The following is a 23,074-nucleotide window of genomic DNA, read 5'->3' as shown; positions in this document are numbered from 1 at the left end:
ACCTAAATACTCGAGAAATAAGTGCTATCCTTTCTGCCTCATTTGGTGCAAGGAGACATATTCCAAATTCTGCATGAAAGGGAAAAAGACAATGTCAACTGCATTTATAGAAAATGTAATTTGCATCCTTTCTCCAGTTCAGTAAAAGTGCAAACAACTCAACCTGACTCTTTAAAAATTCATGGACACTACCATGTAATCGGTTTAGAGGCTGACTTGGTATTTTACAAATGAATGGTGCCACTTTATCACACTATCACCTTACAGTTGTAGCCTGCCTTGGCATACAAGTATAAAATGTGATATACAAGGCATCAGTTTGTTTGAATGTATCATTTAGTGCTTACAAGACTTCATTTTTTCTAAACATTTTTGTAGAAATTGGGAAGGACTGTATTATGTATTACTGCATGGCTGGATTATTATTCCCTCTCTTTTCTTCTTCTTTCATTTCCTTTTTTTTTATCCCTTCCACTTTTTAGTTTTAACTGAACTTTTCAGAGGTCAAAATGTGAAAGTTCTAATGAGTTTTGCAGTATTGATAGCTGGCCAGTAAGTCAGTATGTGTTGGAGAGCCAGCTGGCACATGCAGCACATGGAAAAGGCTGCAGCAAATCTTACCAGACAGACAGTAGCTGGAGAGCAGAATACAGGAGTGGTAAGAGAGGTTGCCTTGAGGAAAGCAGAAGCAGTTAAAAATTTTCACACTGTTGGAGTGGTTAAACATGCAGAAGAATCACTTCTGCTTCCTCTTCAGTGGAAGAGCTTGTTCTGTCATTTTCACCTTCCAAGAATTAGCCAAACCATTCATACTAAATAGATTCTGTTGGCAATAAAGTACTTAATCTGAAAAGCAGCCAGTATTATCTTCTAATAGTTAGGTTTATAAGGGCTAATCATGCCTTTTAAATGTTTTGTTTAGAAAAAGTGATCTTAAATTGCCTCCGAGACAGATATAAATATATAAGGTTAATTTCCCTACATATTCCCGTGTTCTTCCCAGCCCTCCTGATCTTTCTAAGGTCATAAATTATTTCCTCACTTTTCCAGAAGAGGCTTTAAAATGTGGTTTTTTCACATGAACATTAGGGGCCTACAGTCCATTTATTAAGTCTAATATTTAAACATGATTATCAGGGAAGACTAGCACACATTTAGTGCATAAAAGAGGAAAGGAGATATTTTAGATGCTGAATTTTCAATTATGTTTTAAAATAATTTTTTACCTGTCAAATCTATGCAGCCACAGAAAACTACTGTAAAGAGATCAATAGCTTCTAAGTTTATGGATTGTTTCTTGACAGTGTCTTGCATAAAGAGACCATACTGTCTGTCACAAGACTGTGTGTTACCTCTTTTGATTTGCAGCAGTTCTTCTAAATGTCTTTTTCTGACAATATTGGCATTTTTTCATGAGAACCTTTCTACAGCTATCCAGTCTTGGGTAGTCAGCTGATCCTGTTTACAGGAGGAAATTTTGTATGGAGGAAACTTTGAACTGTTTCATGGTTGTTGATCAGTCCATGTTGTTTTGCAGACTTTGGTAGTGGTTTTATAAGTGTTCCAGCACCGGTATGGAAAGGTCAGATTCCAGTGGAGCTCTGGAGTTGCAGGAGCACAGGATATCACTTTTTCCGATATCACAAGAAAGAAACAAGAGAAGTTCATGTAACTGTGTTTCTCAGTTCACTCAGCCATGTTTCCGAAATAAGAAAGTAACTTAGTGACATAAAACCTTGGCGAGTAGTCCTGCAGCGGTACAGACACAAGGCCCCTGTTGGCAGGTGCCTGTACTTAAGTGTTCTTCAGGACTGTAGGTCATGACCTGGCTGGAAACAGTATCATCAAACTGGTACAGATTCTTGAGTTTCAGAAATGAGAGTTGGGTGTGGGACAGTAGGAACTATGTCTTAAGGAAATCAAGGAACTACTTTTCTTAAAGAAACCACTTTAGATTTGTGGACAGTCCCTGACAGTCCTTCTGTGACTCAGGCACTGTGTAAATAGTAGGAAAAAGATCCTTTGACTGAGAGATGGTTAAGTAGCAGTTGTTTGAATTCATGCCTATCCATAAAACTGAGTGGTTAAAGAGGATCAGAATGTGGAATGAGATCAGATTTAAGAACTGGAGAATTTTACGGAGCATGTTAATTCAAAAAGGATGGCACAGACTGTTATCTTAGTAGGCTTTTTGGACTGTGGATCAAGTTATAATCCATAAATTGTATTACCATTGAAGGGCAGAGAGCCGTACAAGCAGCTGTGTGAGGCTTCATGAGAAATATAGTGGGTTGTGGTCAGAAACTTCAGGGACAATTTGTTTTAGCATGGGACCAGAAGAAAACTGGAAGTTTCATACCACTGTATCTACCTGGTTTTAAGGGTGCTAATCTGTGAAAATGTGTAGCTGATGCAAATTAGTTTCATTTTGGAAATGTAGAAAGATGCAAAAATATGTTGCTTGCAAACATTGGCAGAGAGATCTATTCTCCTGCTTTCTGGATTGGGTGTGTCTTGGACAGTGAAGAATTAGAAATTGCTACCATCTGACAGCTGCTTGATTTAAATAAATGATTGTTTTTCCTATTTAATTTGATTTGGTTTGTGTCCACAGTATCAGAGCAGCCACAATAAGCAGCTGTCTTTACAGTCTTAATGGAAGGGGCAAAATTGGTGAATGAATAGTTCTTTCTAACCTCAAGCTGAAATATCAGCAGGTTCACCATGTAATGGGCAGATTAAAATGACTGTTCATGTTTGTGACACTTTGAGGGCTTGCATGCTGAGCTTTGCACTAATCTAATGTGGTTGCACAGCCTTTAGCTCAGAGGTGGCTTACAGAAGGATGGAGCAGACTGCACAGCAAATCATTATTCTTACCTGCTTGCCTGTTCTGCTTTCTGGTAGCTCGCTGTCTTCCTCTGGCATGTGCATGTCAGTATCAGTGACAGTCCCATAGTGTCTTCTCTTTTTAGCTGCTGAGTGACACAGTCAGTAATCTGCCTCAAACCCCTATTTGACCAGTCACAAAGCTGTGTAGTTGGAGGCCCAGTAGGCATCTCTTCTGCTTGCTGCTTCTCTCCCTGTATTCATCAGCACAGCGACTCCCTGTGCTGCTTTACCTTGGACTGCTGTGTATGACGGCTTTAGGGTGTCTTTTAATCTCTTAGAATCACAGAATGGTTTGGGTTGGAAGGGACATTAAAGGTCATCTTGGCCCAGATCCTCCACCATGGGCAGGGACACCTTACACTAGGTGACAGAAAGACAGAAAGTTTCCACTGTCCTAATGCACAAGTTTGATCTTGGTTTACCTGTATGTATTGTCTTACATGTTTTTCTTTATCTCAAGGTATCTTTTATGAGAAAATCATGCCTAAATTACATTGTCTTCCAAACATGATTATATTTATTTGGATCTTCTCCTACTACCTTGTATTTATGTACGTGGACTGCAGAAAACACCATTAACTCTCAGGTCTGAGCTCTTCTCTTCCAGAAAGTAAATCCTGTCAGCTTGGACTCACTTGGTGCTAGAATTCTGCCTTGGCTTTATGCAAGCAGGAGGTGCTCATTCTGCAGATGGCTAGAAAATCGTTGCATACCTGTCATTATCCAGATTACTGTGGAGGAAAATTTTATTGCATTAAACACAAGTATCTAATGATGAGTTATCTTCATTTTTTGCAGTGGGTTGTTCATTTACTGTAACCATGTGCTCAGATACTGTCTCATTAGGTGGAAGACTATTTTAGGTATTCCTTTTTCGGTCTTCTTCCCTTGTAACATCACACATTCCTCCCCAGTTTATTTACATGTCTCCTATATTTCCATAAGAAGCAGCACCTTTGTTTACAAGATAGAATATTTGCCAAGGCAATAAGCTTATCAGTTCATGTGAGCACTTGTGTCTGTTTCTGCTTTATTTCATGTGAAGTAAGAGTACCATGACCTAGTCCCAAAAGGACAGATTCAGTGGTTATTCAGCTCTAAATCCTTTCCTAAAATGTTATTTCATGACTTTAAAAAAGATTTTTTTTCTGTTCCTTTGCAGTCACTCTTGGAAGCACATGATATTGTAGCTTCAAAATGTTACGATTCCCCTCCTTCTAGCCCAGAAGTCAATAATTCTTCAGTGAACAACCAGGTTGTTCCGGTAGATGCTATTCGTATCCTTGGAATTCACAAAAGAGCGGGAGAACCACTGGTAAGTAATTGAGAATGTGTGTGTCTTTAAAGTGCTAGTGAAAACATTTGCATGTACCTGATTTCTTGCATTATGTTTTAATTATTTTCATTATGTTGTGTAATTTAGTGAGTGATGAGCTCAGTATTGAGAGGTTGAAATAGGAAGATACTTACATGTACTCCATCCCATTCTCTCCAAGAAGTAATGGGACAGTGATTAGGCAGTCACTGGGCTGAATGATCTGCTAGCATAACTGGCTAACACAACATCTGTTTGGTCCTGATATGAGATGACAGGATTGCATGCAAGCAAGAACAAGTCATTTTTCATTCGTATGAAAAACTTGAGTGAAAGCACTTTCTGTGTCACCTGATATCACCTCTGTATCAGGAGCTCTTACACTGTAGTAGCTGTAACTGTCTGTTTCATTGGAGCAGGTGGAATATCCCACAGCTGTGTATGGTGCTTGAGACAGTGGTAAAATGAAACTGAAATTGAAACAGTGCTACACTGGGTGTCCATGTGCCTCTTTCAGGGAGTCACATTTAGAGTCGAGAACAACGATCTGGTAATAGCCCGAATTCTTCATGGGGGAATGATAGATCGGCAAGGTCTTCTGCATGTAGGTGACATTATTAAAGAGGTGAATGGCCACGAAGTTGGAAACAATCCGAAGGAATTGCAAGAACTACTGAAAAACATCAGTGGAAGTGTCACTTTGAAAATTCTCCCCAGCTACAGAGACACTGTCATTCCTCAACAGGTCAGTTGCACATTTCTGATGATTCTGTGAAAAGAACTTCAGCTTAGTACTTTATTGTGTAAGATTCTCTAAGATTCTGGATTAGACATATTTTCTAGACATGTTTCTATTTTGTGAATATAATGCTAGGAGGATGAGTAAAGTGTAGATACGTGTATTTACCTTTAATCACATTTTAAAAATGAGTTTATTCACCTAATATGCCTGCCAAAAAAAATTGAATTAGTGTTTAAAATTGTTAGGCGTTTGTATGCTACATGTAAAGCACATTTCTTTGACCTTAAGTGACTTCTGATCACCTGACCACAATCACACTTCATGCACTGAAGTGTTTGTGTTTATAACATGGTTGGTGTCAAAATAATCAGTTTCATAGAATTCAGAAACATATTTAATTCAGCAGATGAGCTTGAACTCACTGACTTCAGTGGGAACTTGGATGGTGGCTATTCCTTATTCTTTTGTTGTTGCTGTAGGCTGTCAATTACTCCATGGCAGGAGTGACTTCCTAAGCTAAATCAGTGCCTTTGAAACAGTGTGTAAGATGCTCCTTCAGGTAGTGGGTCTTAATGCCTGCGACTATTACAGCCTGTGCTTCCACTGAGTAGAGGCTGAGGGTATGTGCTTTATTGAGGCAGGTGCAGGGCTTCCTTTGCTCCCCAGCCTGGCACAAAGAGAATCAAAGATGTTTTCAGTTCGGTCCTGCAACCTACTCTTTCTTCCCCTGCATCAAATCTAAGTCTTAAGCAGTTGCATTTCCTGTTACTTTTAAAACATTGAATTTGTGGCAAAAATAATTCTTAAGATTCCACAAGCCTTAAATACAGTGCTCACATTCCAAGATTTTTTTTGTATTTTTAAGTAATTAAAAGTCAGAATTCTAATTGAGTTGTATACGCTGAAATGCAAAAATGAGCATTTTGTAATACCATGTCCAAATGGAATAGATTTTTTTTATTTTTATCATGAAGCTACTTCAGCCAAGGTCTGCAGCGTTGATTATACTGTCCCAGTTGGTGTATAACTTTTTTCCCTCTAGATTGTATTTTACATGCCAAATGCAACTTGGATTGTGTCAAGCTTTTTATGCTGTAGGTAAAGATGTTACTTCAGTTTGACAGATAGATTAGTTAGAATGTATTCTATAATGCTTAAGCTTTGTTATTTTTTACACATTTCAGGTTTTTGTGAAGTGTCATTTTGATTATAATCCATATAATGACAACCTCATCCCATGCAAAGAAGCAGGTTTGAAATTTTCTAAAGGAGAAATTCTTCAGATTGTAAACCGGGAAGATCCGAATTGGTGGCAGGTTGGTAAAAAATTAAAATAGGTAAAATAAAAAGCAGAAAAGCATCAGTAGTTGCCTTAATAATGAACTCTTTAAATAATGATCTCCTTCCATTTAACAGTAGATACATGAAAAAAATATTTACACTGCAATCCAATTTCAAGTTAATATAAAGACATGAAGTTGAAACACTAAAGGAAAAGGAGTGTTTTAAATTGTATATGTAACACTCATTTTACTGTTAGTGCTGTTTCTTTGTCTTTGTTCTTGTATCATAAGCCTGGACATTCCCCAATCAGTTTAAGGTGGACAATTTCTAGAAAAAAAAGTCTTAGTTTGATTATAATTGTGGTAAGCCTTCCCTGACAGCAACTGTGTAAGAAGTGGATCCCTTCCTGAGTGCTCAGAGTTGAGGAGAGGGAAATTAATATTGTGGGTTTGAAGGGGGTGAGGATGGCTTTTTGGAGAGGCTGTGTATTTTATTTCTATAGTGGTCAGTGTCTGTGAGCTGTATCATGAATGCTCACAGTCACGGTGTTTGGCACTATTTGAAATATTAACAGTTCATCCTGGTTTAAGGTGGTATTTCTACATTCAGTCCTTCAACAGAAATGCAGTCCAGTGCTTATGCAATGTTTATTATTTCCAATACACTATGCACAGAATTAAACATTACCAGTGCCTCTGAAAATGGGACAAGTGAACCTTTAAGACCCTTTTCTCTACCAATATCCTCAAAACTGGCATTTAAGGATGAGAAAAGAGTTTTGCATTATTGATTTCCACTTCTACCCCTACATTGCTCAACCATTGCAAGGTAACAAGCAGAAGAGAGCCAGACACTACCTGAGAATAAGATATGTGCCTTCTTTAAAAGCAACAGAAATATTCTAATATATATAAACAGGTGCTGAATTTTGTTGCTTCTCAGTGACAGTAATAACAGAAAGAAGAATAATAAAAAGTGTGAGGAAACGCTGAACATTTATTGCTTCCAGCTTAATTAGATTCAGAAGTAGACACTCCAGAACTCTGGAAGAATTTGATGTTTAGCTCCCATGCTGACTCCTGTATTGCCTTTCAAACTCTCCAGTTGTAACTTGTGGGAGTCCAGGAGAAATAAATCTTCAACACTCAATCTGGCAAAATTGAAATGCGTTGAGTCAGTATAGTGTATTGCTATGCAGATCATGCCCCAGGAAGAAGTTTAGTTTTTCCTCATGCTTTCTAGAAATGCTAGACTGTTAATGAAAACTTCATACTGTAAAAAATCAGTTAGTCATAGATAAAAGCATACAAGTTGAAAAGCAAACATCTCCTTTTAGCAAAAGAAGGGTTTATTGCAAGCAAAAGATTTATAGAGAATTAAACACTTCATAACTATGTTTGTGTGTGTTAAGCTTCGTGCGAATTGAGCCTGCCTTGAAATTATTTTATAGAGAAATTTAGCCAATTCATTACTGGGAATACTTAAGTTACTAAGATTTTAAATCTGTAGTTGCTTAGTGCAAAAAGCTTGAAGGCATGATTAGGGATGTGTTTCTGGCATTCACTGGGAAATGACAGTTAATAAACTGCACTGGAACCTGTCTGGAGCAGCTCAGGAATACAAACTAAGTGTAATGTGTGCTAGAAAATCTTTAGTTTTGTTACCTGAGACTTAAATGTCTGGAGCCAGAGAATTCCACTTGGGAATTTATGCCAAAGTTTTATGGCTGCAGGAGCTTACTAATGTAATGGGAAGTAGTAATGAAACTTGCATCTATTTTACTTAAGTTTTCTGAATTTTAATACTCAATAGCAAGACACTGTTCCTGTAAAGTAGAATTTTAATATTTGCATCTGACTTTGAATTTCTGAGTCTCAGTAGTAAATGTATCAACACTTGTCACTGAGAAACTGCTTTTCCCAAGTCAAATACAACCATTTGTTTGTTTGTTTTTCCCCCAGGCTAGTCATGTCAAAGAAGGAGGAAGTGCAGGTCTAATTCCTAGCCAGTTCCTGGAAGAGAAGAGAAAGGCTTTTGTTAGGAGGGACTGGGACAACTCAGGTGAGACTTAGTGAACTTCAGGAGCAGATTTTGCTCTGACTCCATTTGTTTTGCTTTTCCTTCATAAATAATAGAAAAGCTTCTGTGTGAGATTACACAGATTATTGTGAAATGCTGAATTTTATATTTTGGTTTTGGCTGAAGGACAAAGGGTGAAGTCTCTGTTCAGTGTTCAAAGAGATGTGAATCAGTTTTGCCACCTGGTGAGGAAAAGCTGAATGAGGTGGGACAGGCAGTGTGCACTTTTTAAGATTTTTTTTGTATGGTATGCACTGAAAGTTAATAAACTAAACTAAATTAATTTTTCAGCTGCTTTCTTTTCTAGAAAAAAAAATTCTCCATATTCGGTTCTTCCTGTACCATTTGATGGGTTTGTAAATAAGTGTAATTTCTTGCTCTAGGATATATACAATTCTAGAATAGTCCTTATAAATTTATTAATCTAAAATTTCATATATTCGTGTAAATAAGCTTTGGAAATTAACAGAAAATGTGACTTCATCTATTTTTTTTTTATTTTTAGGGCCTTTCTGTGGAACAATAAGCAGCAAAAAAAAGAAAAAGATGATGTATCTCACAACAAGAAATGCAGGTATCTTTTAATATTACATGAAAGTCAAAGTTCTTTAGGCTTCAAAACTTGCAGAGTGTAGTGTATCCAAAGCTAAAGATATACAGTAAAATATTTGATTATAAGTTTGCCAGATCAGATAGTTTTTATGCTTTAAAAGCAATAGTGACCAGTGCAGACATGGTTGTGCTGAGTACATCATTTAGTGGGCAGAAATCAGAGGAAAAACTGGGTGTTAAGAAAAAAAAGTGAAATGTTTGTTGCCAGTGGGCTGAGGAGTTATCATTTTTCCTTGTGTTCAGCATTGGTGAGGCCACCCCTAAAGTGTACTGGGCACTCCCCAGTGCAAGAGAGATGTGGACATGCAACATATTGAAGGGACTGGAGCATCTCAGCCATGAGAAAAAGTTGAGACAGCTGGGAATGTTCAGTCTGGAGAAGAGGAGGCTGAGGGCAGGTCTCATCAATGTGTACAAATACCTGAAGGGAGGGTGCAAAGAGGATTGAGCTGTGTGGACTCTTTGCAGAGTAGCCCACTGACAGGGCAAGAGCCAACAAGCAACACAGAAACGTCAGAAAACACCTTATCCACTGTGAGGGTGACTAAGCACTGGCGCAGGTTGTCCAGAGAGGTTGTGGGGATGTCCTTGGAGATACTCAGCAAGTGTCTGGATGTGGTCCTGGGCATTGGGGTGGACCAGATACCTTCCAGAAGTACCTTCCAACCTCAACCATCCCATGATTCTGTGGAAGTTCACTTAACTGTTAGTCACAGTTTTCCCCTTCTGATCAAACACAGACTCTCTCCTTGGAAGTGAAAGTGAGAAGCTGACCTCATGCTGTCCATGAAGGAATAACTATTCTATTCCCAAACCAATATAAAGCATGAAGTCTTGTATCAGACTTACTGCCCTCTGAGTACTGTTTATATTCACATGGGGTCTGTTGATAAACAGCAGGACTATTTCATTTTTTTTTCTTACAGCCCTGAGTGTGTATTAAAGTTTTTTGTACATTTCTCAATGTAGAATTTGATCGTCATGAAATCCAGATATATGAGGAAGTAGCCAAAATGCCTCCTTTTCAGAGGAAAACCCTGGTCTTGATTGGGGCCCAAGGCGTGGGGCGAAGGAGTTTGAAGAACAGGTTTATTGTATTGAATCCTACTAGATTTGGAACTACAGTGCCATGTAAGTTGTCAGCATTCCTATCGTAATATCACACTTTGATTAATTAGAAAGTACCTGATGTTTATCCTAGTGATTCAGTGTAGGAGTGATTTTGTCAGAGCATAAAAAATGTATAGAGTGGGAAAACAAAAGGCTCTTCCTGTTTTCAGACAACTGAACTAAACATTTGACCATGAAAATATTTGTAACTAGCACTTAAATGTTACTGACGCTGCAGAAAACCAGTTTTTGTCTGAGCAGTATTTCAGTCTGCATTTCCTCAGTGTCAGTCACTGTCCATTAGTGAGGGGATTCCATAGGTTCCCACTAGCCTTCTGTAATGAACAGCCAATGGAGTTTCTCAGGTCTGCCTTTTAGTTTTCCACCTTTGCACTAGGCATTATAAATTTTTGCTTTAGTATATGAAATGTGGGGAAAAGCAGCAAACTTCCAATAAAACTGAAGTAAGTGATTGTGATCCTCAAGATTTGTATTGCTAGTCAATATTTTAATCTATATAGCCTTAAGCACATGATATTTCATTTTTTCCCCTATAGACAGCAGAAAAAAAAAAAAAAATCTTTTTACTTGAAGCATGTTCTCTTGCCTTTCTTTCAGATACTTTGCACCCTTGTTTTTTTACCTCCTCGCTCCTGTTTGACTGCTGACCAGAGAAGCCCATTCTAGCTACATTGTTATTCTCCTGCCATGTGCTTTTCAGAATTTCAAAACCAGTCTGTTCCCTTCTGTTTCCAGTGGGCAAGAAATAGATCTGATAATAATAGGAGGAGGGACAGGTCTGAAAGATGAATTGTGCAAGATGAGAGAACCAGTCTCCCTCATTTGCTGAATCTCTAGCATCAAAATAGGCCAGGGCACTTAGAATTGGTTTGTGGGACCTGATAACAAAGTTGACTTCACAGTGTTACCTTTTTTTAAAGAAATCTTCTCCTGGGAATTTCTTTATTTTATATTGGTGAAATAGTAAGAGGTTTTTTATTGCTTCTAGAATTCTTACTCTATTTCAAAAAAAGCCTTCAGAATTACTCATTTCTCTAAAATGCTATATAGATGCTTGAATATATGTAAGTAATGCAACACAGTTGTTGAACATTCTTCAAAGGCATAAAAGTAAACTTTTCCCAATCTGATAGTCTAATCTTGCACTTGCAATGTGCAGTTTATTGTATATAGAACCTCTACTTTAGATTTTAAGTGGGATAATCAGTAAACTTAGTTGGTCTTTGATTAGAAGAAAATTCTCCAGGTTATTCATAAACAAATTTGTGTGGGATGTATTTTGGGAGGTGGGAAATGAGTGAAATTGATCCATTGTGCTATGGGGAGAAGCATGTTCTTGGTGTTAAGTTCTAATCCAGCACGTGGTGGTGTGGTTTTTCTTCAGTGTGGATAACTGAACTGTTAAATCATCTCTTAGGTGTAAAAAGTTATAGCTTACTCTCTGAAATTAATTGCAAACTGATATATGATTCATTTTAATGTACTGTATTAAGCTCTATAGTTTTAATCTTTCCATAGAATCTTAACTAAAACTAGATGTTCTAGTAATATATTTATTCTTAACAGCTTCAGATGATTATTTCTTCTGGCCACTTGTGTTTTCTGTAAGATTGAAGTGGATAGGAATTACTGGAAGGGAAAGATTGCTTTGCACTTGTCTCAACAAGTTGCACCAAGTGATGATAGTATTACTAAAGGAATGCATTGACTGCTGTCTTTAATACTTTCTAGAGGTCAAATTTAATTAAATATAAGTAGCGGGTAGTTAATGTAGTGATAGGACAGCAAAGTCAATAATAATCTGATGTTATATTTTATTTTACTTTTTAAAAATTTTATTTTTACTTTTTTTGCTTAAGTAATGTCTGTACTGCACAGTGTAGCCAATACCCAAGACAGTTGAAAATGATTTACTCAAATACTGGCTTTAATCTTTCTACAGGGAATTTGCCTTGCTTTAAAAGGGAATTGTCCTGGAAAGCAGCATTAGCTGGCCTCCACTAAGATCCTGCTATGGTGGCTGGGCTGCTTCTGATATTTAAGCTAACTTTCTTTATAGCTAGCTCAGGTAATTCTGCCCCGAACAACAGGGCAAATACAGAGAGCAAAGGTTTTGGGGGATGGCAGATCTTCTTGTATTCAGTTATTTTCAGAAGTGCATTTGGCTTTTGAGAGTTGGATTTCATATGATTTCCAAGTCACTTAAATAAATATTTATTAAGTGAATAATTAAAATATGACATGAATGAGTGTTGTATATGGTGTGAAGGAGCAAGACAAAGGAAATTAGCAAATGGGTAGGTAGGTAACATATAGGAAGAAATATAAATAAAATGAACAGGAGGGGCTGTGCTCAGTTTTAAAATTTATCTAGAATAATGAATAAACCTGTACATGGAGCAATCACAATTGTATAACATTATTATTTTCTCTGTAATAGGCAGTCCAGTCTCATATTTATATTCCAAATAGAAAATAAATTCAATTCAATTTATGTTTTATCTTTTTGTTTAGTTACTTCACGAAAGCCTAGGGATGATGAAAAAGATGGGCAAGCGTACAGATTTGTGTCACGAGCCGAAATGGAGATGGATATTAAAGCTGGCAGATACTTAGAGCATGGAGAGTATGAAGGAAATCTTTATGGCACCAAAATTGATTCCATCCTTGAAGTTGTTCAGACAGGAAGGACCTGCATCTTGGACGTAAATCCACAGGTATATGATTTATAATGTTATTATTATAACAAGTGTGGGATTATAATGTTGAAGAGGTGAAGAGAGATGCCTTCCAATTTGAAGACTTCCTATCTGGTTTCAAGGTTACAATTATCAACTGGATTCCTGTGTCTGTGACACTTCGTGGGAATGGGTTAGAAGGATGGAAAAAACCCAGCTTAAATTCTGCATGAAAGAGGAGTCTTGCAGAGTAGTAAATAATCTTTTAAGCCAAGGAAAGAACGATGCTGAGCATTTCAAAAGGCAGTGCTGGAGTTTCTAAAATAGAAATAAGAATCTTCACTTATGTGTTGCTGCCCATTGTAACTGATGAGTCATTCTTAAACTTTGATGTATATATTTTTTTTCTTTGCTTCTAGGCCCTAAAAATACTGAGGACTTCAGAATTCATGCCCTATGTGGTGTTTATTGCTGCTCCAGAGTTGGAGACTTTGCGAGCTATGCACAAGGCTGTGGTAGATGCTGGAATTACAACCAAACTTCTTACTGTAAGATAATTTCTTATTTAGTTTGCTTTGAACAAATGGTTCTTAGATTTCTTAAAAATTCTTTACCTTTCATTTTAGATGGGATTTGTTCTGAAATGAATGTCTCTAAGAAAAGCTAGGCAAGACTTTTGCTGATTACCTAGTAGAAGTTAATCAAATAGTATAAGGAAGATTGCTTCTTTCTTAAAAATAGACCTCTTACAGAGAAGTGTTGATTACAAAAATTACTTGTAATGTGTACTTTGGGAACTGTCACCTTTGATTCTTTGCAGCAAATGGTAGATATTTCATGGTGGCAATTGTTCTTTTACGCAGATATCTTTGCTTGACTTTCCCATTTCCCTCCCCACCCAAATTTTTGTTCCTGTTTGTCTTAATACATGCATGCTTTAAAAATGGAATCTGTGATGCTTGGGAAAGATATTGCAGCTTGTGTCAAAAAAGGAAAAAGCAAAACCCCTACTAACCAACAAAAAAACCCCAAAATAAAACACACACACAAAAAAAACCCCAAGAATGCAGGTAGTCCTTGTTTTCAGTGCATGTGCTGCACTGAGAATGGCTGAGAGCTGCCAGAATAAGAAGTGTTGAACAGCTTCCCCTGAAGTTCCTTGGATTTGTCATATAAAGTGAAGTGGCATGTTTTGTTCATTAGATCTTCCTTCCTTTTCTGAGACACTATGTGTAGCAGAGGGAAATAAGACATTTCCTCTGATGCAGCAAAGTATAAGTATTCTGTGTGGGCATGAACTTTCCCAGCTGCAGGAGCAAAGAAAAAAAATGCCAGATTGAGCAGTTCAATGTCCCCAATGGAGAAAAGCTGTGTTTTGCTGATGGCTCATAATGATACCACTGCAGCTTCATAGGAATATCTTGAATAAATGCTGACAGGGCATTCAAAGCTATTAAATGAGGGGGTGGGTTAGTATTTCCACTAAATAAGTATATGATTTTTAGTCATGTGTACTGGTTATTTTGCATTCTAGTATCTCTGTGGATGCTCAATCATTCCTCTTTCCTGCCCCAAATGAACCCTGAATTTTATGGTGCATATACAAGAAGGCAAGGTTAAAACTGTCCAGACAAGTATAAAAATAATTTCCTGCACTTCCTAATATTTGATTTCCTAACGGACATCTTACAAATGATAAAGAGCATCATTAAATTTCAAATACGCATTTATGTGACTTTATGGATTCTGCATCCCATCCCTGCACATGTACATAGAGTGTGATTTGCTGCTTCATGTTCTTGTGCTTCCTGAACAAATGAAAAACAAATGTGTTTTAAAGTATTATGGTTTGCTTGTTAGTGGACCTGGCTGTATTATTTCTAGCATCCTAACCCATTCCATTACAAAAAGTCTGGCTCTTGTGGTCATACATTTACTTGACTCCTTCACTGACTGTGAAGGAAAGGCTATTGACAAACTTAGTTTTCCATTTTGGCTTTTATGTTGACAGCTGTATCAGGACTTGAAAACACTGAAATAAATACCGTAAAGGGGGACAAATATCATGACTGCTTACAAAAAAAATTGCTGTTGTGCAAAAATGGAGAGGAATTTTTAAAGAATGTAGGACTGGCAGAACACAAAAACGTGCTCAGAGGCACTTTATAAAGGCTTCATAATGTAGGAATACAAATTTCCTGCATATTTTACAGCTCACGTCATGACTACAGTAATGCAACCACTAGTTTACAAACGAGGGACTGGTGTCAGGTGAGCTAGGCTGAAATGTTGTCTCTAAGAGCCATAAGGTATTCTAGAGCCTGATTCTGCTAGAAATTGTTTTTCATTTCCTACTAATTTAAAATCTTGGGGGTTTTGTGCCTTCTGTGGAAATAAAAGGGGCACAAATAAATTTACAAAACTAATTGACTCAGTCATTCTTAAAGCATTAATTTTATTCTGGTTGGATCATCAGTTGCCCATACAAAGCGATTAATTGCTCATTGTGCACACCAGCCCAAGTTCACGTGCTTCTATTGATTCTCCTCAAAATTGCAAGATTGGCAAACATCTGCTTGCCATATTTAACGTTATTGACACAGCTCAGAACTTTTTTAGCCTTTTCAATGTATTTTAGCTAAATTTCTGTGTGAATATACTATAAATGAAAACTTTCCTTTTTTTTAAAATATATTTAGTATCTATCTTTAAATAGTCAGTTGTAGCATGTACTGAAGGGATCTCCTGCATCTCTAAGGATTTGCCAAGTCTTATCTTTAAATCTTTAGTAAGATTTAGATTCACTAATCCTTAAAAATCTCTTCCACAGGACACTGATCTGAAAAAAACAGTGGATGAGAGCGCCCGGATCCAGCGAGCCTACAACCACTACTTTGACCTGACCATTGTAAATGACAACCTGGACAAAGCCTTTGAGAAGCTGCAGACGGCCATCGAGAGACTGAGGCTGGAGCCGCAGTGGGTCCCCATCAGCTGGGTCTATTGAGAGCTTAAGTAACAAATAAAGTCAACAGCAGCAAATGCGACGTGTAGATACTGATGATAACCTACAGCACCTGTGCATTTTTACTCTGTGTATATTCAAAAGTACACTGTTCTGAATTTTTATAAAAATGTTGAAGAGAAAGTGTACTTAAATATGTAATTTATTTTAATTTTTCTAACTTTTTACAGATAACCTTTCTATTCATATCACATGAAGGAAATGCGTTTAAGCATTTTTCTATGTTTTGATTTAGTACCTTTGCCTTTTTCATCTGAGAAACTTTCATTCACTTCAACATTTACATCTTGGTCTTACATTTTCACTGTGATTAAAAAAAGGATACTTGAAACAATTTTTGTAAAATTTGTTAATGTCAGTGTTTAACTGATCAAAAGTCTATAGCTCTTATTAGGAAAGAACACTGATTTCTTTGGGTGTTTTTTTTTTTTTCTTTAAAAAATAATAATTTCATGGGAGCATAATTTTAAATATTAAAAGCAGTAACAAAAACAGAGGTCCATTGCTCCAGCTGCTTTCAAGCTTAATGTTGGTGCATTCCTAATGTTTCACAAGTTCTTGCTATCTCTTGGTTTAGATAACTTTTGTGTAGGTTCCCTTATATCTGTCTCCTAAAATAACATAGAGCAATACCTTGCAAGCTGCTTATTAGGCTTTCTTGGGAGCCAACCTGTTAGCCCATTACAGTTGAAGTACTGACATTAGAAAGTCATATGCAAGGTAATTCAGTGCAATTTGAATAATGGTGAAGTAGCTTGAGAGAGAACCTGATAACGTGGAGCCTTGTCGGTGACACTTAACGTTTAGGACTATTGATTCACACTTGTGAAAACATGTTGCTTAAAACAAAAAGGAAAAAAAAAAAAGCATTTTCTTTTCTTAGGACATTGTTCTGTATTTGTATAGTGATCTGTGGCTTCATTTCCTGTGATGTCTAGCTGGGTTCTAAGTTATCTTTTAAATATTTGTGTGTGATCAACTGCTGTATTTTATGAGTGTTGTGTAATGGCATTTCTGTGCTTTTTCTTACATTGTTTTTAATTGTATTTTTCATTAGATAGCTCGTGAATTGGAAGTTTACTACTAAAAAGCAAGGTTGTTTATAATTTTTTTTGTTTACAATGTATTTCCTTTTTAGTGACAATTCTCCCCTCAGTAGGCTCATTGATATAATTTGTATTAGGTTCAGATTCATTGATCAAAACTTAAGCTGATGTAAATTTCTGCTTAATGAGAACAGAAGGAAAATACAGCTTGTTGCTCAGATGAGCTCTTTTTGTGACCATGTTTTATGTAACACTGTCAGCTGTTGTATATAGTCACATTCACCATCTCATACCAGGTTAGGTGTCTAAACTGAAGTCATCTGTTTAATTCCTCTTCCATCTGGTGACAGGCACCTGGCTTCTGGATTATTTTTCAACACCAAAGTGTGACCCGGAATGCTATCAAAAGGCATCTTCCTCAGAACTATTTCTGGAGGAGGACAGGCTTAGGCACTGTAAAACAGCATTGCTTCCTGGGGCTCTCAAAAGACTTCTATGTGCACAAGGAAAAGTAAAAATGGAGTGGATGCAGTAGAGGAAAACTGAGTTTAAAAAAAAACTCAAAACACCCATATACAACAGATGGTTTTTACACAGCCTGTGAAGTTGGTTATTGTGGGGGAAGAGGGGCAGAGGAGACTTGAAATCCCAGTGTGTGTGGAAAATGTTAGTTAAACTTGTGTATAGCACAGGAGATCTTTGTGGCTTTTGGTACTGAGATTTCAGTCTTTCAGAGGGAATATGAAATTCTCTAAGGAAAATTTGTACCATTGCTTTGCTTATTGTTACGCTTTCCAGGATGTGTTTTCTCTGGTTTTGTTTAAGTTTGGCAGAGCTCTTAAATGTGGCACCAGCATGGGATTTGTAGTTTTCTTTCCCAAAAGACAAGTTCTGTGATCCTGTTGCTCAGAGGCCGCTTTGAGAAGTGGATGGAGTGTTGTGTGTAGCAGCAAATGATAGCAGGACTGTTGCTTGGCTATTTCAGGGGTTTGCTTTTGGCACTCTGTGCTGAACATGACTGAACTGTGTTTGTGTACTGTGTCATGGGAGACTTCCATATGCTGTAAATAAGATGTGCTGTCTGGACAGATAAGATGCCTTTTCATTATGAGTTACAAATATACTCTTACTTGTGATGCCAAAAGTGGGCTGAGTTAACTCTTCCCCAATGAATGGAATGAGAAAATTCTTCAGTTCATATACCACAGTACTTCATATTAGAAACATCACTTATTTTCATCCTTTTCCATAAGTTTACTGAACCAAACACATGAAACACAGCCACCAAGGTTCAGTCAGGAGAGCCTCTCTCTGCTCATTATGTTTCCATCCCAGGGAGAATACTGTCAAGAGAGTCCCCCTAGAGACTCCAGAACAGCCACGTATTTGCTAAAGCTTCAACGTTTGTTACAGGTTCACACCGTGCTCTTAAATCAGGCAATGAAGCGTCGTGGCTGAGCTTTGGGTGGTGCTGGTGGTGTAGAGGGCAGTGAGCAATTCTGCAGTGCAGTTCTGAAGCAGTAGGAGAAGGTGACTTGCTTGGGTTGGCACAAAGTTCATGTAAAAGTATCTGCAGGTCTGATTTGGGCGTCTGTGTCTGTTGGGGGAAAACAACCCAAACGCAAACACCACAGCCCCTGTATCTACTTGTTAAATCTTGAGGGTTCACATTGGAGTGTTTAATGGTGAGAGGGGGAGAGAGGTTGCTTTGTTTCTTTGCTATAGTTTTGGGTTTGGCACAGTCACATTTTCATCAGATACTCTGCTTGTTTGTCCCCACCTGTAGGATGAGTGGAATGAGAATAACAGTTTCTATCCTTTAAAAAGAGTGTTCTTGGAGATTCTTGAAATGCTGGTGTTGTTTCAGTCACATCCCCAGCAGTGGTAGTGCCTGCCTGCCAGGGTGTGCTGCATCAGCTGTGGGACCAGGGCCTGTACATTGTGCAGTTAGGGGAGAAAGACACCATGAAAGGCTCATTTTGAACAAGCAAAAACATTTCATAGAACACCTGTTTGGAATATTTTGGAGGAGATAAAATAACAGGGATTTCATGTTATCTCATTCTGTACTAAACATTCATTTTTCCAGATCCTAACAGGAAAACTTTACATTGACTGTTAAAGATTACAGTAGGTGTGTCTGAGCGAGATGAAGATGCTGCTAAATGTTTAAGATATGTGGTACGTATCACAAGATAAATATTTAAGTAGTTTAGAAAAGTAAATTATCAAATAGTTGTCTGTGTATATGTATGTATGTGGATGGTAAAACAAAAAATGCTCATGTTGGTTATCACATTACTAAGCTACCACGACTTAATCCAGAAATGTACCTGCATGTGAGACTTTAGAACTGGTACACTTCTCTACCTGGTTTATTGTGTTTACTAATGTATATTTTTCTAAATATACAGATATTTCAATCTAAAAAAAAAAAAAATCTATATTTATCTGTAATTTCTATCTGTTTTGGACAGTGCATGAGGTGCTGTAAAATTCTGTACATATAGAGACTTATAGAAGAAACGCTGTAGTTGCCCTGTGAATGAAAAGTTATACATAGAAGTACAGTCAGGATGCCAAGACCTGTAAGTTATTTCCCTGAATTCACCAAAAATTCACTTAAGTACGCACCAGTCTCAACTGTCCTGTAAATACTGTGGTGCATTGTGTACCCAGGTGATGACCTTGCTGCCCCTAAGTGTTACAGCAGGTCTGCTTTAGGTTCTGCATCACGTGACAAGTCCACGTTTAGCGGGATAATTATAATGGAATACATCATCTTTCATAGATTTATAAAGGTCTTTCAGAATGTTCTGCAAATATACAGCGAAGGTAAACATGGAGCAGAATCACAGATCTTTGTAGGCAAGGAAAATGGAGTTCATAACCAATGCAGTATCCCTGACTTGTGCCGTATTCTCGGCTCAGGGCAGCTCTGATTACTTAGTTGTACAAAGGCTTTGTGGAGCAGGATGGCAGATCAGCTCATTGCTTTTGAATTAGTGTTTATGTAAGCTGTCACATCTTGGCTGAGTTCAAATTGTGACATTTTTCCCTCATCCTCTCTACTCAGTGCATCTTCTAAAATCATACCTGAAGTGACTTGCTTACAAATTGCCTGCAGCTCAGTGCTCAGGAAGTCACCTGGGCTTGGTTTTGTTTTCTGAAGAGGGTGATTCAGCTAAGAAACAGGAAACTTCTTTCTCTTTGAAACACAGAAAATCCCTGACTAAATATCCCCATGAGCCCAGTTGGCCTCTGCTGTGCTCAAGGGCCAGTGGAGAGCAATCAAGCAGAGCACTCCAGAGGTCAGGAACTGGGTTCTTACCTGTCCTTAACGCATGAGCCAATATTGTGACCACAAACTCCTTTCACCTCTGCCATGGTTTCCCATCCAGGTGTCCTGTAGCTTGTTTCTCAGCTGACACTGAACCATGAGGCCATGTTCCAGTGCATGGACTGTGCCTCCTGCAGCAGCTGCCCTGTGGCCCACTGTGCCTGTGGGTGCAGCTCTCAGACAACCAACAGCTGGAGCTCTGCCGCATGTCATGCACATCTGTACAGGCTGCTTGCTTCATGCAGGGTTTCCTGCCTCACCCAAATTCCAAAGAGTTCAAGTACCACATGGTTATTGCCAAACTTCAGGATGCTACGTTTGCAGAAGTGGTGAAATCATTTTATTGGCGTCTGTGTGGTGGGTACTGGATCAAAGACTCGTAGTCTACTGGGCCTCTTGCCTTAAATACCCCTCAGCTCCCAGAACCCTCCTCTCCCTGCAATAACAACCTCTCCTGGGCCACTGAAAGGGTTTCTATCCTTAAGGGTACTGTAATTTACTTTCTCTGTGGGACTCTTGTGACTGACAGTGCTGAAGTGAAGTCCTGGCCCTTCTCGTCTTCCCCCCCCCCCTCCCCCCCCACTGGTTTTCTTCTTTTTTTAGCCTGTACTTCTTAGTTTTCACATATGTTTAACAGGCTTGCTGATGGAAATTGTCTGGGATTCTCAACCTGTGTCTTATAGAGGAACTAGGAGTTGCCATCAGTATTTAGGACTGGTATAACTTACTGGTTTTAGGCCCAAGAGAGATCCTAAAAACAAAAATAGAAAACACTTGTAAAATAACCAGGTTTGGTTATTTTTACAGGCAGCTTTGGCTTCTAATCATATTAAAAGTGTGCTTGTGCCCACACACACAAACACCCATATATATAAATAAAACTTTGGGGTAAATGCTGCAAGTAATTCAGACAGTGTCTACTAACTTAACCTGAATTCTCCACAGTGGGATACTATTCCACAGTCACGTTGTCAACTGCTGAATTCTCAGTTAATTTCCTGGTACTACAGCTGGGATTTACTGGTACAGGCTAAAAAACAAACCCTGGCTCGGTGAAGGCTGTTAGGCAGTTTCACCTGCAAATGGAATTTATTCAGCAGGAGTTCAGCAGTATTTATATTTTATAGAAAAAAATTACACTTTAAGTAAAATAATTTTTTTCTTAGTGTTTGGAACTGTTTCTTATGCTCATTGGATATGGAGTTCCTTTTGCTGCTAGGACAATGGTCAGGTAACAGTTGAAGTAGTCCTGGGAAACACTTTCTCCCATTTAGCTTTTTCATGTCACTGGCTCCAATGCTAATGCTTTTCCGTGCAATTCTGGTTGTTCCCATGGCTGAGCGAACTGTTGGTTACTCCACAGGCAGCCAACATTTACCTAAATACAGTACAGCCTCTTCCAAAAACCCAACCTTTCTGCTACCTGACTTCTCACATAATCCATAGAGCAAAATGAACGTGCTGCTTTGTACAGGCAAAAAAAGGTTTTGACTGATTTTTGTTGGTTTAAGTCTTGTACACAATTATGTATGGAGATAACTGTTGAAATGTATTTTTTTTTCCCCCTAGGAAAATGCATGTTGAGCATTCCTTCCCCACCCCCTACCTGTTGCCCGTGTGTAACATTTGTGCACTGTGGTGTAGGGAGGCAAACTGCTTCTGTGGGGTTTAAAACAAATTTTGCTGCTCTCCGACCCCACACAAGGCTAAGAACTGTAGGATCTTGGTTGTGTTTGGGTTTAAAATGTGTATTAGAACTCTGTCACCGTACGTTTCTTTACCCTGCTTCTTCTCCCAACTGGTTTTGCCAGTTGGAAACTTTCATGGGTTTTCTGTTTTGTGGTTTTATTTCTACAGTATATTAAAATAACCTGGATTTGAATTTGTAAAACTTTCAAAACTGTTCTCCTGTAAAAAAATAGTTTCTTTAGCTGAAAACTTCCTACAAGAAAAATCTTAACTATTAGCTGAATTTTTTAATGTAAACCTGGAAATTATTTAGTACCTGTTTGAATACAGTACTGTAGAGCAGGCCTAGGATATGGGACTTGTTAGCATTGTGACTTCATACTGATAAAGTCAGCTACTGTGTGGGATGTTTTTAAATTGTGACTTGTTTTCTAAGACCCCCCCGCCTTGTCTTTTTCACAGCTAATATTTTCACAATAAACACAGCCAAACGTAAAAATGTTAATGTACAAATGATGAAATTCTGTTAATTCCCAACAAAATATTTTTGTATATAATAAAGATTTAATATTGAAAAAATTATTTGGCTTTTTTTTTTCTGGGTTTTTTTTTTTTTTTTTTTTGGTCATAGTCTGCATTTCAGCCACATGACCAGTGGTGTGTATCACAAACCAGTCTTTGCATCCACTTTTTATCTTGGGATCTTGGTGCTCCACCTACGTGAAAGCAGCTTTTCAGCTGGTCTTGTTTATCTCGATGTTCATGAATGTGCCAGATCCCCATTCCATGCACGGGGAGACCTTGGGGGCTCTCCAGCCACCCTGGGCGCGTTGTCATTGCTCAATCTGGGCACCTGATTTTCCGAGCACTGCAGCACAGAGGGAGAGTCCTTGTCCTGGGCCCACACTGGAACGGACAAAGCCCAGGGGACTCGGACTGAGCAGCTGGAAGGAGGCAAGTGCTGGGTGCTGGCAGCAAGGCAGAGCCTGCTGGCCTCTGGAGTTAGCAGGTGGCACATACTCCTTGGAAGGCTGCCGGCCTCCTCCTGCATTACAAAGGTATGGATTCTCCAACCTTCCTCCTGGGAAGCCAAAGGGTAGCAGTATTTTAGGGAGGTTAAGTCAGGGTGTGAAAGGAGCCAGGCTTCAGCTGCCTCTGAAAAGACTACAGGTCTTTTACCACCTCCTTTCCTAGGGAAGAGCACATCTAAGCTTGAAAAAGCATTTTCCATGGGAGGGCAG

The 23,074-nt window shown here is 38.3% G+C and overlaps 1 protein-coding gene across 3 annotated transcripts in view; it reads left to right on the top strand.

The window, feature by feature from the left end:
* The window catches only part of PALS2 (protein associated with LIN7 2, MAGUK p55 family member), a 53,676-nt gene extending 36,649 nt beyond the window's left edge, over positions 1–17,027 (top strand). For all 3 annotated transcript variants that reach the window (XM_040063099.2, XM_040063108.2, XM_040063118.2), the window contains exons 4-12: positions 4,055–4,207; positions 4,725–4,952; positions 6,134–6,265; positions 8,195–8,294; positions 8,818–8,886; positions 9,894–10,055; positions 12,570–12,772; positions 13,153–13,281; positions 15,564–17,027. In XM_040063099.2, coding sequence (XP_039919033.1) covers positions 4,055–4,207; positions 4,725–4,952; positions 6,134–6,265; positions 8,195–8,294; positions 8,818–8,886; positions 9,894–10,055; positions 12,570–12,772; positions 13,153–13,281; positions 15,564–15,740 — 1,353 coding nt within the window. In that variant the 3' untranslated portion in view covers positions 15,741–17,027. The remainder of the gene's footprint in view (positions 1–4,054; positions 4,208–4,724; positions 4,953–6,133; positions 6,266–8,194; positions 8,295–8,817; positions 8,887–9,893; positions 10,056–12,569; positions 12,773–13,152; positions 13,282–15,563) is intronic.
* The last annotated feature ends 6,047 nt before the right edge of the window (positions 17,028–23,074 follow it).

Source organism: Hirundo rustica, chromosome 1 (assembly GCF_015227805.2).
Source record: "Hirundo rustica isolate bHirRus1 chromosome 1, bHirRus1.pri.v3, whole genome shotgun sequence".
NCBI classification, from domain to species: domain Eukaryota; kingdom Metazoa; phylum Chordata; class Aves; order Passeriformes; family Hirundinidae; genus Hirundo; species Hirundo rustica.
Note: the sequence above shows the minus strand (reverse complement) of the source record. Positions and strands in the feature narration are given on the sequence as shown.